The sequence below is a fragment of the Mytilus californianus genome, unplaced genomic scaffold, assembly GCF_021869535.1.
Source record: "Mytilus californianus isolate M0D057914Y unplaced genomic scaffold, xbMytCali1.0.p SCAF_6, whole genome shotgun sequence".
Lineage (NCBI taxonomy): Eukaryota > Metazoa > Mollusca > Bivalvia > Mytilida > Mytilidae > Mytilus > Mytilus californianus.
This window is the reverse complement of record NW_026262712.1, coordinates 77,298,271-77,314,027: the sequence shown is the minus strand read 5'-3', so window position 1 is coordinate 77,314,027 and position 15,757 is coordinate 77,298,271. Positions and strand designations below refer to the sequence as shown.

At 32.4% G+C, this 15,757-nt stretch overlaps 1 protein-coding gene across 1 annotated transcript; it reads left to right on the top strand.

The window, feature by feature from the left end:
- Positions 1-1,075: 1,075 nt before the first annotated feature.
- LOC127706620 (uncharacterized) lies at positions 1,076-14,609 on the top strand. Its single transcript, XM_052211276.1, has 11 exons — positions 1,076-1,284; positions 2,872-2,914; positions 3,978-4,144; positions 4,969-5,142; positions 7,178-7,387; positions 8,333-8,375; positions 9,719-9,882; positions 13,076-13,249; positions 13,517-13,726; positions 14,355-14,397; positions 14,606-14,609. The coding sequence occupies exons 1-11, from the start codon at positions 1,191-1,193 to the stop codon at positions 14,607-14,609; spliced, it is 1,326 nt and encodes a 441-aa protein (XP_052067236.1). The 5' UTR covers positions 1,076-1,190.
- Positions 14,610-15,757: the final 1,148 nt, after the last annotated feature.

Below are 15,757 nucleotides of genomic sequence, written 5' to 3'. Positions count from 1 at the left end.
ATATGAGGATTATGAAAATTGATTTACAAAATAGGAGTTGTCTGCCTGTTTTTTTATTCGTTTACCAGGAACTGCAAAACAAATGACTTCATCTTTTGACAGTGATGAGTTGAAAGATGTGAACACGTTTTTGATCCGTGAGAAACCGACCTATTTTTTTAGATCGTTAATTTGTGCAAAAGATGAATGAGTTGAATATTGTTTTTACAAATTTATACAGTACTATCGATTTCATTTGATACCCCTTATCCAGGATTGAAGGTTATATTGCTTTTATATTGTCACTTTGTCCACCCAGCCTCCAGCAAATATTATTGTCCTACTTTCTCAGGAACTACTAAACAATTAATTGAATATTTAAGTCAGCAGCTTGACAATGTTGAGTTGAAACTAATTAGCACTTTTCAGACATTGTCTGACTTCTAATTCCTGTTTGAAGGTACTTTTAGATTTTCAATATGTTGAATACATAGGATCATTTTCTGGAACTTGTAAACTGAATTAATTTTTATTTGATCAGCACCTTGACAGTGACAAGTTGTAATAATATGTAAGACAGCTACTTCCTGATATCCATTGTTTTGAATTACAAGTGGGTGTAAACCTAGCACAACAACGCTTGCACTTTTTTGTTTGGTAAGCAGCTTGATAGTAATGAGTTGTTAATGCTATTCGGATTGGAAAGCTGACTACTTCCTGTTCACCAATACTTTGTTTTTCAATGCGTGAATGAAATTTTTGTCATGTATTTCTTCAATACTACAGAATAGAATATTGATATATAAGGTCTGCAGCTTGCCAATCATAAAATGTGTTACGGCTTTTCTGATCCGTCAGATACATTTTGTACCTACATCCTGTTCTCTGATACTTTGAATGATGAGTAAGGTTATGTGGGAATAACGTCTTGTTGATACGTATAATGATTCTTGAGTTTCAATATGACATCAATCCTAGGCATACTTTGATAATAAACAGATCAAATGTGAAAATAATTTTGCCATGGAATTTATTTACAGAATATGTTCGGACATTTATGAGTATAGTAAATATATTTATATTTGAATTTAGAATGCAAAAAAACAGTTTCCGTTCCTAATTTGAAAGACACAGATATTACCTGTATTTTGGAAGCATCATGTTTAGACATTAAATGTTGTGTAGATGTTGGTATATTGGACAAATCATTTATGTACTTTATAAAGATTGACCCTTGTAAGTCAACACTGACCATTGGAATAGAGAACATGTGGTTTAAACAATCTTTGATAGAATTTAAATTTGGTAAGTAAAGATGGTTCGATCTTTTAATTAACGTATGTATAAGTTTTTCTTTTTCTAATATTTTGGAGCATTATTTTCGAAATGCGCATTAAGTGCATTAAAATTGGTAATGTTACTTTTATCGTCTCCCGCTTGACGCGTTCCGATGAACATATAATTCATATAATCTGTCCGTCCGTTATAAGCGCTCTCACATGTACAATTCTTGCAAAATTTTATTGAAATTTATATCAAGGGTTTATATCAACAATGACATCGTAAGCGCTCTCAAGCCTACATTAGTTTTAGGAGTATGCAGAAATTTATCAAATGTTTTTATCAGCAATGTCGTATGACCAAGATGAAATTCAGTGCTGGTCAATTATTTCTACAGGAGTTATGTCCTTTAGAAATGTAATGTCTATATGAAATTGCATTGTAAGCGCTCTCACGTGTATAACTTTTACCAGATATTTATAAAATTTATATCAAGGATGCATATCAGCAATGTCTCGGACATGTTTGGAAACTAGTGCATTTAAGCATTCTCATATCTACATTTCTTGGGTGAGTTTCAAATTCAGCGTTGATCTATTATTTCTAAAGGAGATTTTTTTAAATGTAATTTATATTGAACAATGCATTTTTAACACCCTTAAACCTACATTTTTTTGCCGAAATTTTATTTATTTCTGACATTAGTTCGTCTTTAGATGCTATAGATTGGTTATAAACAACGAACTTTACCTTAACCCTTATCCTTTATTCTCTCCGCTTCAAAAGTTGCATAAGGCCTCCTTAAACAACAAACATTGGTGTATTAACTTTAAGGAACAAGTTTTAGAATTGATTTTTTAAAACTGATTGACCTATTTTCAATAAAGTAGTTTGAGATACACATGTAAGTGTTTATCTGCAAAAAAAACTCGTCACCATGTTTTAAATTATCTCTTTATTATGCTGCCTGAAAATAATTTAGGACAATGCATATAGTAATCGTCTTGTTTGTCCAACTGTTTGTCCGAAACAAATGGTTTTGAAAATGATATCCTGAGTATTATTCGCTGTGACTTATTCAGACGAGAAATCAGGTAAGTGAAAAAGTCAATTAATTTTTGGGCAAAAAAATTTGGTCAAGGTCAGTTACAAAAAATAGAAAATTTGGAGGAAAATTGGTTACCTGATGGTAGCTTTAGTCTCCCTTGCTAGCATTGAACGAAAATTTAACAGACACAAGATATTACGGAGTGTGAAGAAGACTATTGAATCGTTCTGGTCAACAGGTCAAAATTCATGGTCACTTTACTAAAAAAGATTTCCTGAAAAGTTGGTTTCGAGAAAGTATCACACCATGAATTGAAACACATTTATACAGGCGAAAAGTTAGCAGTTAAAGTACGTGTTTATTTGTCTCTCCTAAATAACCGGTACTTTGAACCCGTGAAAAAAATATTTTCTCTCAATAAATAGTCACTTCGAGAAACATCAGTAGGCACTAGTTTTTTAAACCTTTTTTAACTATAAAGACCAAATAATTCCGATCTCTTGATTAGGAAATTTGAGGTCCAAACATTTGCAAAGCCGACTCAATATTTCAATGTGTTTCAGGAGAGAGAAACGAATTCTACGTTAAAGGAACATTAGGAATGGAGTAAGTATTTTTTTTGGTACTTTTTTGTGTATTTTTGATTTCCACCACAGTGATACCATACTTTTGGTTTGTAGCAAGGTATGCTATAGACGTTTTTTTTTTCCTTTTTAAGTTAAAAATATTTTTCCCCAAAAAAATTGTTAATTACATATTTAACCATGTTAATTTGGCAAAAATATCACACGATTTATCGGAATCTCAAAAATGTGAGTTTTTTTTTTTATTTTAAGGACATCAATGTGTTGAATAAATTTTTATTCGGAAGGATCGAAGTAATCTTGTAAAGATTTTGCTGATCTCTTTCTACTCTAGGAAACATAACATTGACCATTTACAACAGCTGTACTAACTAATACACTAATCTCCAGCTACTGAAGTGGACTTATTTTGACTATAAACAATAGTTGAACTAAAAAAAAGAGGCAAAAGACACTACAGGGACATTCAAACTCATAAGTCGTAAATAAACTGACAACGCCATGGCTGAAAAAGAAAAGGACCAACAAGCAAACAAAAGTATACAAAACACAGCATAGAAAACTAAAGACTGAGCAACCCGAACACCACAAAAAAACCGGAGGTCATGTAAAGTGCTCCGGAAGGGTACGCAAATCCTGCTCCACATCTGGCGTTCATAGTGTTGCTCATGTAAGACCAAATCCGGTTATAAGTCTAATTAGGTAGGTCACATTCGGGAAAAAGAGGACGGGATAGTGGTTACGACAATTGGAACATATCTGTCGTCATCTGTAAAACAGATATGCCATAACGGTCAACCAACTGGTGATGGCTTTCATAATGAAATAATTTTTTGAAATGATAATTTGGAAATAAGATATGCGGGGTTATAAACTTTTTTTAAACCTGACATGAAAATGTTATATCACTGTTACTTTGCTTTCATGGAGGCTATATATCTGTGACAACTTACTTCACTTTCAAGACAGAGATCTTTGGTAATCACATAAAGTTTTGGAATGTTTCATGTGAGATTGGATTCTTGAAATAGTATAACTAAATCAAGTATCTATATTTTTTACAAAAAAATCTTTTTTTTTTTTAGATATATAGTTGAAGAATTACAGAGTAGTAAAGAATATTTGGTGTCTGTTAATATAAGTGTATGTTTTGAACCAAACAAATCTAAATGCTATATACAGAGACCAATAGCCAAAGATCTGCTCATCAGTAAGCCCCAGTGTAACTGGAATATGGACTTCAAAACACCAGGTAAAAATTCTGGAACATATTATTTATGTATTACATTTTTTTTTTACCAATGAGAGTTGATACAGTTTCAGGAGAGTTACTTTTCAACACCAATGTACCGTTTTTGTTTATTATAACATCATTGTAAAAGAATCTAGTCACATGGCGGAAAGTTTCATTAGAACAAAATTGTCCAAAATTAAACCAATGTTTCTTTTGTCATGTTTGTTGATTGTCGAATGGCTCATATCAATCTACAACATATCTTAAAAGGACACAAATGAAAACACAATGATACCCGAGTGTCCCTTGGTCTTGAAGCATGGTATTCAAGGAAAAGGAATTTCATTATTGCATTACCTGTAGACTAAAATATGGATATTCATTTCCCACAGGAAATAATGTGTATTTTACATTCATAAGTTACCAAGAGAATTGTAATAGGTTTGACATGTTTATATCATAGAAAGGATTTGCTTCAGAGAAAGATATTAAAATAAATCTGGATTAAGTCTTTGGGAATATTTGAAAGGTAAAGATTATTCAACATGAGCAGTATGACGATGTCTAAATAGTTCATTTCTGAAAAGATTTTATTTATAAAAAGTATCCGTAAAATAAAACAATTGAAAATCTAAAGATAACCAGCTGTCAATTGAATATGCTAATGTGTTTGTAAAGTAAGACAATATACTGTTTCTAAAATTTATTTACCAACGTAAAATGTGTATATAAATATGTTAATGATTTACCAGCTTATTTTATTGAATTGAAAGTAAAGTAATAGAATTACCCAAAATACTACAAGAGCTTTTATTGATAATGTGATATATTTGTCTACTTAGGTTTTTCATTAAAATCTTGGATGCAATCAAACCAATTCAGCATTCACAATAAACTTCCTGTGTATGCTAACTATCTGTTGATGGAAAAACTTGGTGTTTCTAATCACCTTCTTAAACAATCTTGTCATCAAAATAGGAAACTGGAACAAATGACAGTGAATAGATGGATAGAAGGTAATATTATACACACATTCAAAAAGATTTTGATTTCAGTGCACAGGACACCTGTTTTTCGAGTAACCTATGGTGTATAACCAATATTACATTTTTATTGCGTTAAATACATAAAAATGTTTTTGAGCATCAAAACTAATTAGAGATTAAACCGAAATTCCCTATTTAAGAAGAAAAGCGAAAGATAGCAAAGGGACATTGAAACCCAACAATCGAAAATAAATTGGCAACGCCATAAAAGTAAAAGACGAAAAAACAAAAACAATATACAAAAAAAAGAATTAGAAAATTAAAAACCGAGCAACACCAACCCCACTAATGTGGAGAAGGAGAAAAAAACCCGTTGACTTTTTTCTTCGGTGATATATATAATTGATCATCAAAGAAATGATTAAAAGAAACTACTTTTTCAAGTTAGATATCGCCCTGAACTATCATTTAAATAATTATAGAATCGAATCATGCAATATAACATTTGTGAAAAATTATCATGTTTGCTTTTTTCTTTATTTTCATTAATTGCGAAATCTTGTTGGTTATGAAAGGGAATAAAAAAGGATGTGTTTACATAGAATTGAGAGGAGGTTTGGTACATATCGATCAGCAAGCAATCCTAGTTATCCAAAATAAGCCGTCTTTAAGAAATGGCAGGCATCAATTACCCATTATAAATTCTAGATTGCCACGAGTTGAGATAAATTGTAAATGTTTTTACAATTTTGAAATCAATCTTGATCCATCCACCTCTAACTTCTTCTTATAAAAATAAGGAGACTTAGTATGATTGCCAGAGAGACAACTATCCACCAAAGTTCAAATGAAGTGGATGTAAGCATTATAGGAAAACGTACGGTCTTCAACAATGAGAAAAAAACCCATATCGTATAGTCGTCTATAAAAAGCTCCGACATGAAAAATAGGAAGCAATTCAATTGAGAAAACGAGGACCTAATTTATAAAAAAAAATTACGAAAAACAAATATGACAAACATGAACCAACGACAACCACTGAATTACAGGCTCCTGACTTGGGACAAACACATAAAGAATGTGGCGGTTTAACATGTTTGCGGGCGCCAAACCCTCCCCTTAACATGGAACCGCGATGTAACAGGACAACATATGAACAAACTATAAAAATAAGTTGAAAAGGGCACAACTCAACAGAACGATACAACGCAGAAAACCAAGTAACACAAACACAAACCGGACGTGGCAGGTTATTTATACATCCCCACAACAACAAAAATCGCTAAGTACAGATCTGAGAATACTCGCAGTTACTGACAGCTAGTTCAAAGCCAATAACAATAACAAAATCATGCATCTAAGACTGAAATATCAATCAGTACATATCCAACATCCAATGGAATTGGCATAAAATCGTCATTAACAGTCAGAGAAAAACATCACCTTGTGCAATGCCAAATGACAGGTATCGACAAATTGTAAAACATGTGTATAACAATAATATTTAGTTTTGTTTTAATTTACTGATAATAAAATCATATTTATTCCAATTAAAACAATACTCAAAGATATAATTACAGTGTTGAATAGGTAACCTTTTAGAATAAGTTTATTTAAATGATCGATAAGTTTACCCGGATCGTATCTAAATTTCAGGCCTCGATTAACATCACCTTTGTAAAAATTAGGATGTGCTATCCGGTTTGGTACAAGTTTTTCTACAGGAACAGCAAAACTTACAAACCAAATCTTTTTGGAATAATTCAGTAAAGGTTTTAACTAATATGGGGTAACGAAATCCTTAACTTGACAATGTACCAGTAATACATAGACTACGTTCTTCAAAATATCAAATTTCACTACAGATACGGGCATTGCGACCGAGTTGTCATATATAAACACCGTTAGATGTCAAAGGAACATCACCATCCAAAAAAAAAAGAAACTATAAATAGGAAAAGAAAAATCGTACCTTTTGTCGTAATTTTTTGTGTGGAATTTCCCAAGTAAAATATAGTTTGTTACCAGTAAGTAGATAGTATTAGTTTTAGTTTATACATTTCAGAATGTCCATTGACTATTGTGAAGCCACAGTTACAGAATGGAGTAACATGTACACTAACGCACTCATGTACTGGTGTAGAGTGTTGTCTTGATGTAGAATTAATTGATAGATCTATTTTTTTCAAGCTTGATCTTGATCCATGCAACCATATCTTGTTACTCAGCATTGAAAATCTTTCATACAACATTTCACTGTTTAACTTTGATTGGGGTAGGTTATTAAATTCTTCATTAATTACTTTTGTTGTCATACTTAGATATTGGATTAAAACAACGGATGAAAATATACTCATCGTAGATACCAGGATTCAAATTTTGTACCCGGAACGCGCGTTTAGTCTATAAAATACTCATCAGTAACGCTTGAAGAAAAAAAAGTTTAAAAGGCCAAATAAAGTACAAAGTGAAGAGCAATGAGGACCCAACATTCCGAAATCTTTTGCACAAAACAGCTAAGGTAATCTTTTCCTGGGGTAGACGATCCCTAATTAGTATTTCGAAAAATTTAAAGTTTGGTAAACAGTTGATTTATCGTTATGACTATATGAATGAAAGACAGCATTACTTGAAAACTATAAGAAGAGAGGCGAAAGATACTAAAGGAACATTCAAACCCATAAATCGACAAAAACTGACAACGCCATGGCAATATTAGATAGGAAATCACTGTATAAAGATTCAAGGCAAAAGTTTACTATATTTAAGTCATTGACTAGAATACGATTGTATATTTATTGATCTTCTTTCCCTTCCGGAGGGGTAATGGGACTTTGACTATTTTGTGGGAATGTGTGCCGATAACTATTTGTGAACGTAACTCCATTTGACAGAAAGCTCTAATACTTGGTACTATTGTTTGCCATTATGTGTACTCGATCACATTATACCGTCACAAGTAATTGACGATTTGTATCGGGGTTGTGGGACATTTTCCATATTTTGACCGCTACGGCACAGCAATCTTGTTTATATTATTTATATATTTAAAAGTTGTCCAGTTTCCTAAACTATTATAAACTCTAAGGTGATAAGGTTGAAAGTTCTTTGAATAAAACTTTGTTAATAAAGTAAAAAGTTTAATGTATCGAGTATCCAATTGGCTTGCTAACATCATAGATAATGCTATGATTTATAGTGTTGTCTGTTTTTGTTTCAGGTCGTGACATTCGGTTTTCTCTTGAAAATGTATTCCGAATCGAGTAAGTAAATTATATACAAATTCTCTTCCTTTTCTAATGATCAAAGATAATTAAATACACTTCACCATCTTTCCTTTTTAACAAAAATGAATATGTTAACTCACTTTCAAATGTATCAATTTATGAGGAACATTATAGGTATGAATAAAAATAGAAGATGTGGTATTATTGCCCACGAGACATCCCACAACCAGAAACCAAATGACGTAGAAGTTAGCAACTGTAGGTGACAGCACGGCCTTCAACTATGAGCAAAACCCTAATCACATAGCAAGCTTTAATAGGCCGCGAAATGACAAATATCAAACAATTTAAATTAGGGAAAATAACGGTCTGGTTTATATACAAAACAACAAACGAAAAATAAATATATTTGATATACAGCAACAAACGATAACCACTGAATTAAAGGCTCATAACTTGGAACAGGCACATACAGAATATGGGGGTTAAGTATGTTTGCGGGAGCCTAGCCCTCCCCTTAACCTGGTACATTTCACAAAACAAAACCTTTCGCATGATATCAAAGAAAAAAAATCAATAAGTTATATACTCTGTCACTGTGTTTTAGCATGTTGGGATAAATAAACTTTATCTATGTCACGGTGGTATACTGCATTTTTCTTTCTTTACATATTACTCGCCTCCTGTCCAATATGATAATTTTATATTTGATCTGGAAGTTTCAAATGATGGCTTGTACTTTCTAAGCTGTCAGTTCATTTTTGACCTAATTTCCAGATTTGTAAAATAAATCCCATATTTATTCTGTTCACCAGGATAACACCTACATTTTTCATCAGATCCTCTTCAAAAATGTTTCAACTCACAATAAGAAAAAAGCTGAAATGGGAGATCACTGCGCTGGATGTAGGACTTGTAAATTATCCCATATGAATCCTTGTCAACAGGATGTTGTCTTCTTTTTATCAGATCCTCTTCAAACTTGGAGAAGTTTAATACTTAGAAAAAACTACGTTCAGGTCTCTATTATCTCTTTTTATTATGTGGAGTCGTTCAATAACTGAGATTGCACAGCAGAGTATCGTTGTAAAGATCAAGAATGATAAGTTTTCATCTTCAAATCTAACACTCAGATGTAGCGAGAACTTCCCAAGTACAATTCTTGTTGACATCCCTATTTATATGTAAATTTAAACATCTCGACCAAATTAAAGATGATTGAATATATATGCAGCATTTCAGGGTTATAGTTATCTGAAATATTGGTATTCCTCAAATTGTGACCCTAAACAAAATATTATTAAATGTTTATGGTTTGATTGGCATAAAATCAATTGGTTGAAATGTAAATATATAGTATATCATTTTGTACCTTATAGCTACTCCATTTATGACCTATCAAGTAGCAGATTGTTCCAGATTGATATGAACATAAGTGCTTGTTTTGAAACTACTGGATCTTGCATGTTTTCCCAAAGAGTATTAACAAAGACTCTTCTTGTAAAGAAACCATGTGAATGGGTCACAGGTTTTGTAAATGCCAGTAAGTATTGCATTTTATCAATTGTTTATTTTTTAAAATACATAAAACTAGAACGATATTCACTTCTTACTTAGAATAAAATGTAAATATGATGATATAGAGTTAATACTTTTGTATTTTCTACTTGCGTTGTGTCAAAAAGTTTGTTCAATTACAAAGGACCTGAAAATCCTGTAAAAGACCAACTGTTACCCAATTTTTAGGAAGCTATATTAAGGTGGTACCTAACACTACAGGGAGATAACTCTGTAAAAATCAGTAAAACGTTTTAATCACGTTGTATTGTTAAGGAAATATTAAGCTTCTCAATGATCAAAATTAGTGTTTGTTAAACTGCTATATAACCAATGAAATTTTTCTGATAAAGTGGTTGGTTCAAATGTTTTGAAATTTTTATATTTTTGTCAAAGGGTCAAAGTAAACATTTTGTCAAAATTTTATGAAAATAAAACGAGCCAAATTAATATTAATGTTGGGTACCACCTTAAGATCCACTTCATGAATTATATTTTACAACCCCGACCAACATCAAACATTGATAACGCTTTTGCAACAAGAATCATTTAAAAAAAAATCATGAAAAGCCTCAATTCCTATTAACATTAAACAATCAAAACATTTAACAACTCTTATTAAAATAAAAAACTGGACTTAAAAATTTTCTTTAAAACTATATGAATTTTTTTTAAAAAGCAGAACATACACTAATTACACTTGCAATAGTATTAAAACATTTGACTTTTCTACACTTTACACAAGCATTCCCCATTCCAAACTAAAAGACAAATTGAAAGAGTTGGTATTACTTTGTTTCATTAAAAAGAATGGCGAACGTAGATACAAGTATCTTGTCTTGGGGAGGGATAAATCTTACTTTGTAAAGAATCACTCTGATTCAAACAAAAAATTCTCTGAAACTGACATTATCAAGATGCTTGATTTCTTGATTGATAACATATTTGTTACGTTTGGAGGACGCGTTTTTCAACAGACTGTCGGAATTCCAATGGGAACCTATTGTGCCCCTCTTCTTGCCGATTTTTTTCTTTATTATTATGAAGTTGATTTCATACAGGAACTTCTTTGGAAGAAAGATAAAAAGTTAGCAATATCCTTTAACTTTACGTTCCGCTATATAGATGATGTTCTTTCACTAAATAATACAAAATTTGGTGACTATGTTGAACGAATCTATCCCATCGAACTAGGAGCTTCGGTGGCCGAGTGGTCTAAGTAGTTATTACTGTAATCACTAGCCAGTCAACACCGAGGTTGTGAGTTTGAACCCCGCTTATGCTGGTGCACTCGACTTCAATCTTAATTGACTAGTTTTCCTATCGAAGGTCGGTGGTTTTCTCCGGGCACTCCGGCTTCCTCCACCAATAAAAATTGGCCGCCACGTAATAGCCCAAAAGTGGTGCTTAAAAGTGGCGTTAAAACACCAAAAATCAAATCAAAATCAATCCCATCGAACTAGAGATAAAGGATACTAAGTCTGCCTCATATCTTGACTTACATCTAGAAATTGACAATGAGGGTCGGTTGAAAACAAAACTTTACGACAAAAGAGATGATTTCAGCTTCCCAATTGTGAACTTTCCATGTCTATGTAGCAACATTCCAGCAGCGCCTGCATACGGAGTATATATCTTCCAATTGATACGATATTACCGGGCTTGTATTTCCTATCATGATTTCCCTGATAGAGGATTGCTGCTCACAAGGAAGCTATTAAACCAAGAGTTCCAAATGGTGAGGTTGAAATCATCCATTCGTAAATTTTACGCCATCACGAGTTGGTTGACCGTTATGGAATAACCGTTTCACATATGATATCGGATATGTTCTTTATGTCGTAACTACAATACCCTTCCTTTTTCACGAATGTGACCTACCGAACTAGACTATTTACCGGATTTGTAATAACATAAGCAACACGACTGGTGCCACATGTGGAGCAGGATCTGCTTACCCTTCCGGAGCACCTGAGATAACCCCCAGTTTTTGGTGGGGTTCGTGTTGCTTAGTCTTTAGTTTTCTATGTTGTGTCATCTGTACTATTATTTGTCTGTTTGTCTTTTTATTTTTGGCCATGGCGTTGTCAGTTTGTTTTCGATCTATGAGTTTGACTGTCCCTCTGGTATCTTTCGTCCCTCTCTTAAGTGGTTTTTTCCTTTTTATTCTAAAAAGGAATATGTTAAGTAAATAGAATTTCAAATGACGTGCTTAGATACCTTACATATTTCAATGGAAACCTCTTTATACAAAAGTATAACAAAAATACTAAACTTCAAAGCAAATTCAAAAAGAGAAGTCCATTGAAACTGACAAAAGCAAATGCTATCAATCAACGGAACAAGTGAAAAACAACTGCCATATTGTTGACTTGGTATAGACAATTTCCCCAAAAAAGGTGGGTTATACCTGGTTTTATAGTTAGTATAAAACTCCCACTCGTATGACAATTGTTTATATTTCCGTTATTTTGACCAAATTGACCAATTTGCATTCTGTTTATTGTCCCCCGTGATACGCGTTGCGGCGGACATAGAAATACCGGGCGTCCGTCTTTCCGTGTGTCCGTCCGTGTGTACGTCTGTCCGATCTTGTTAGGGCTCTCACAGGTACAATTCTTGCCAGATTTTTATAAAACTTTTACAATAGGTTAATATTAGCAATATCTCGGAAAAGTTCTACAATGGTGGCCGATCGACTTTTTTTAGAAGAGTTATGCCCTTGGAAATATTAAATTTATGAAAAATGGCCGCGTAAGCGCTCTCACGGGTACAATTCTTGCCAGATTTTTATAAAACTTATACTATAGGTTAATATCAGCAATATCTCTGATAAGTTTTATAATGGTGGACGATCGACTTTTTTAAAAAGAGTAATGCCCCTTGGAAATATTAGATTTATGGAAAATGGCCTCGTTAGCGCTTTCACGGGTAGAATTCTTGCCAGATTTTTATAAAACTTATACTATAGGTTAATATCAGCAATATCTCGGACAAGTTCTATACTGGTGGACGATCGACTTTAAAAAAAAAAGTTATACCCCTTGGAAATATTAAATGTATGGAAAATGGTCTCGTTAGCGCTACAAAAAAGTGTTTTAGTTATTGCCCTTGTATCTTGGATAGATAAAATATGTTTAACACGGAGGGCATTGGAACTCTGTTCTTTTATTTAATAGATTTTTCAGTGGGAAAGTGGAAAGCAGATAATAATTTACAAGACAAGCAGTATTTACATCCAACAGAAATTTTGAGACTGACAGAAGCCTTAGGAATCAAACCATTCCTACAAAAAGACAAATGTGACAAATACAGAGAACCTTATAGCAAAAATATACAAGGGTTTAGTTCAGGTATGTTCGTCCTTTTGTTTCCAAAATAGCTATCATTTCTGCATAATCAGACTTACCCACTACCTCGATTCATGATGATTTCCCCTTTATGAGGTATTGACCTGACTTTTATATTTCTTTATATATAGTGTAATTAACTAAATAATAAGAATGTTTAATTTGCAACCTGCAAGTCTATTTGATTTCTAAATATTTGAATGTGAATTCTAAAAATATTGGAGATGCAATTAACTTTATTGAGGCTTTGAGAAATATGTTTTTTTTTAGGTTGTAATGAAGTTTTGCGTACTATAACCATACCTCAGGATGTCGTCTGCCATGTTGGAGAATTATGTACTGAAATCTCCTGTTGTACAGAAACGGAAATCATAGCAAGAACTCTTGAGACTAAACTTATAATCGATCCATGTGATTTTAAACTGACAATAGCCATTGAGAGATTACTTTTTGAAGTTGATTTATTCCATTTTGAATGGGGTATGTATTCTATAAAACCTAAGATTTTTCTGATTTTTTTTTAATGTAAAGCTAGGTATAAATAACCTTTCATGCCAAACATAGATAATATATGAGTAATTTATAGTTAAGAAGTTAAAACAGATTGTCACATACCCAAAAGGTTAGTGTTGAAGTGTAGGTCAAATAAAACAAACAAATATCGACGAAAGTATTTTAGGGCTTCATAGTTTCATCTGTACAAAGTCATGGGATGATTTTTTTTGGCTATCATAACACATTTTTGGGAGTATATAGTCACGTTCGCATTACAGTCTACCATAACATGTAGGACAACTACAATTTTCTATTTTGATGTCAGTATGGTGTTAAGGGAGCATTTGTTAAATGTATTAACTTTTTAGTTGTTTAATTTAGCTTGAATAATAGGAAATATCTGATTCTTCGTTTAAATTATAATAATAAAAATGTATATGAACATGACTTCTGGATAATCAGTTAAAAACTGTTGCACTGCAACTCTTACTCAAATTACTGATTGAGAAATCATTTTTAAAACATTTAAGATATTGTATGTATAATACACTGTATTAGTTAATGCACTTACATAAGAAAATATAGAGGCATTACAAATTTATTGTGTTTACAGGTCACCAGAAACAGTTTGATTTGTATGGAGTCATGGAAGTTTCGTATGTATATGTAACGTTGGTGCATGAATAATATTGATGCACATTTTTGGTAACTGTTGTAGATAATTTATGAATATTTTTAAAGCACACATACTTCTTGTTATGGCCTTGTTCATAAATATCTACATATCTTTTGTAGCTTTTTCAAATTCATGGTCCTCGATTATAAAGATTCCCAATGGTGAGATATACTATTGGTCCATTCCAGTTAATATTTTACAGGTGGGGATGGATGGGGAGTATTTTTTTTTGATAAACTTACTGACTAATCTTCCCTCTTTTTCCTAATTTGGCACTTGTTTTGATTCAGATTGTTTTTGGAAAATTTATATGAAGAAAAGAAGTACTTATTGAACCTGAATCAGAGTGTTAATATTCAAGCTGACGAACCTACTTCTTATGTTCTGTTTGTAAACTACTTATTACCAAAGAGGACTTGTGAATGGAGATCAGACTTTTTCATTGAAGGTATACATTGTGAACAATGCAAATGAATATCAGGAGATAATTATGTTGCTATAATTTGAAAAAGGCAATTAAAATCAGTGTCAACATGTTTTTATCCCCCTCATAACCAAATAAATATGAGGCAAGTGCTACTTGATGAGATCCTGCAGGTCATATTTGTTTTACTTATCATCATACTTTTCGGTATAATTTTACAAATTTGCGTGAAATCATTCCATTTTGCCCTTCATATACAAGTATGTGGAAAATCAGTTCCTCTCTTCTGAATTTCTAAGAAAAATCCTGATTATTCCTACGATCTCACACGAGACTATGTGACGGGAAGTTATCGTCGTCATGTTGGTGACGTTTTTGGTAGTGATAGTTTCAGAAAACTTCCTCCATTTGTGCTCCCTTCTAGATCATATGATAGATTGATAACCACCTGTCATCCACCATTAACACCCTTGTCAGCACTATTACGCTTATATAAAAATAAAGCTTTGAGGTCTGATTGCTAATGGGATAGCTGTACATCAAAGACCAAAGATGTAAAACATGAACAATTAACCTGAGACATAACGATCCTTAATTTTGTCATTGTTGACATCCTAAACATTTAGGTGCGCTCTGTGATTTAGCTTTAAAACCAGATTTAATCCACCATTTTCTATATAAGGAAATGCCTGTAACAAGCCAGGAAAATAACAGTAGTTCTCCATTTGTTTGATGTGTTTGAGCTTTTGATTTTGCCATTTGATAAAGGACTTTCCGTTTAGAATTTACCTTCGAGTTCGGTATTTTTGTTATTTTACTTTTTTGTCAAAATTCCCAGTTTTTTTTTCAAAATATCTATGATTCAGCAATACTATTTGAAGCAAAATTTTGCAAATATATTTATTTTATGTTTCGA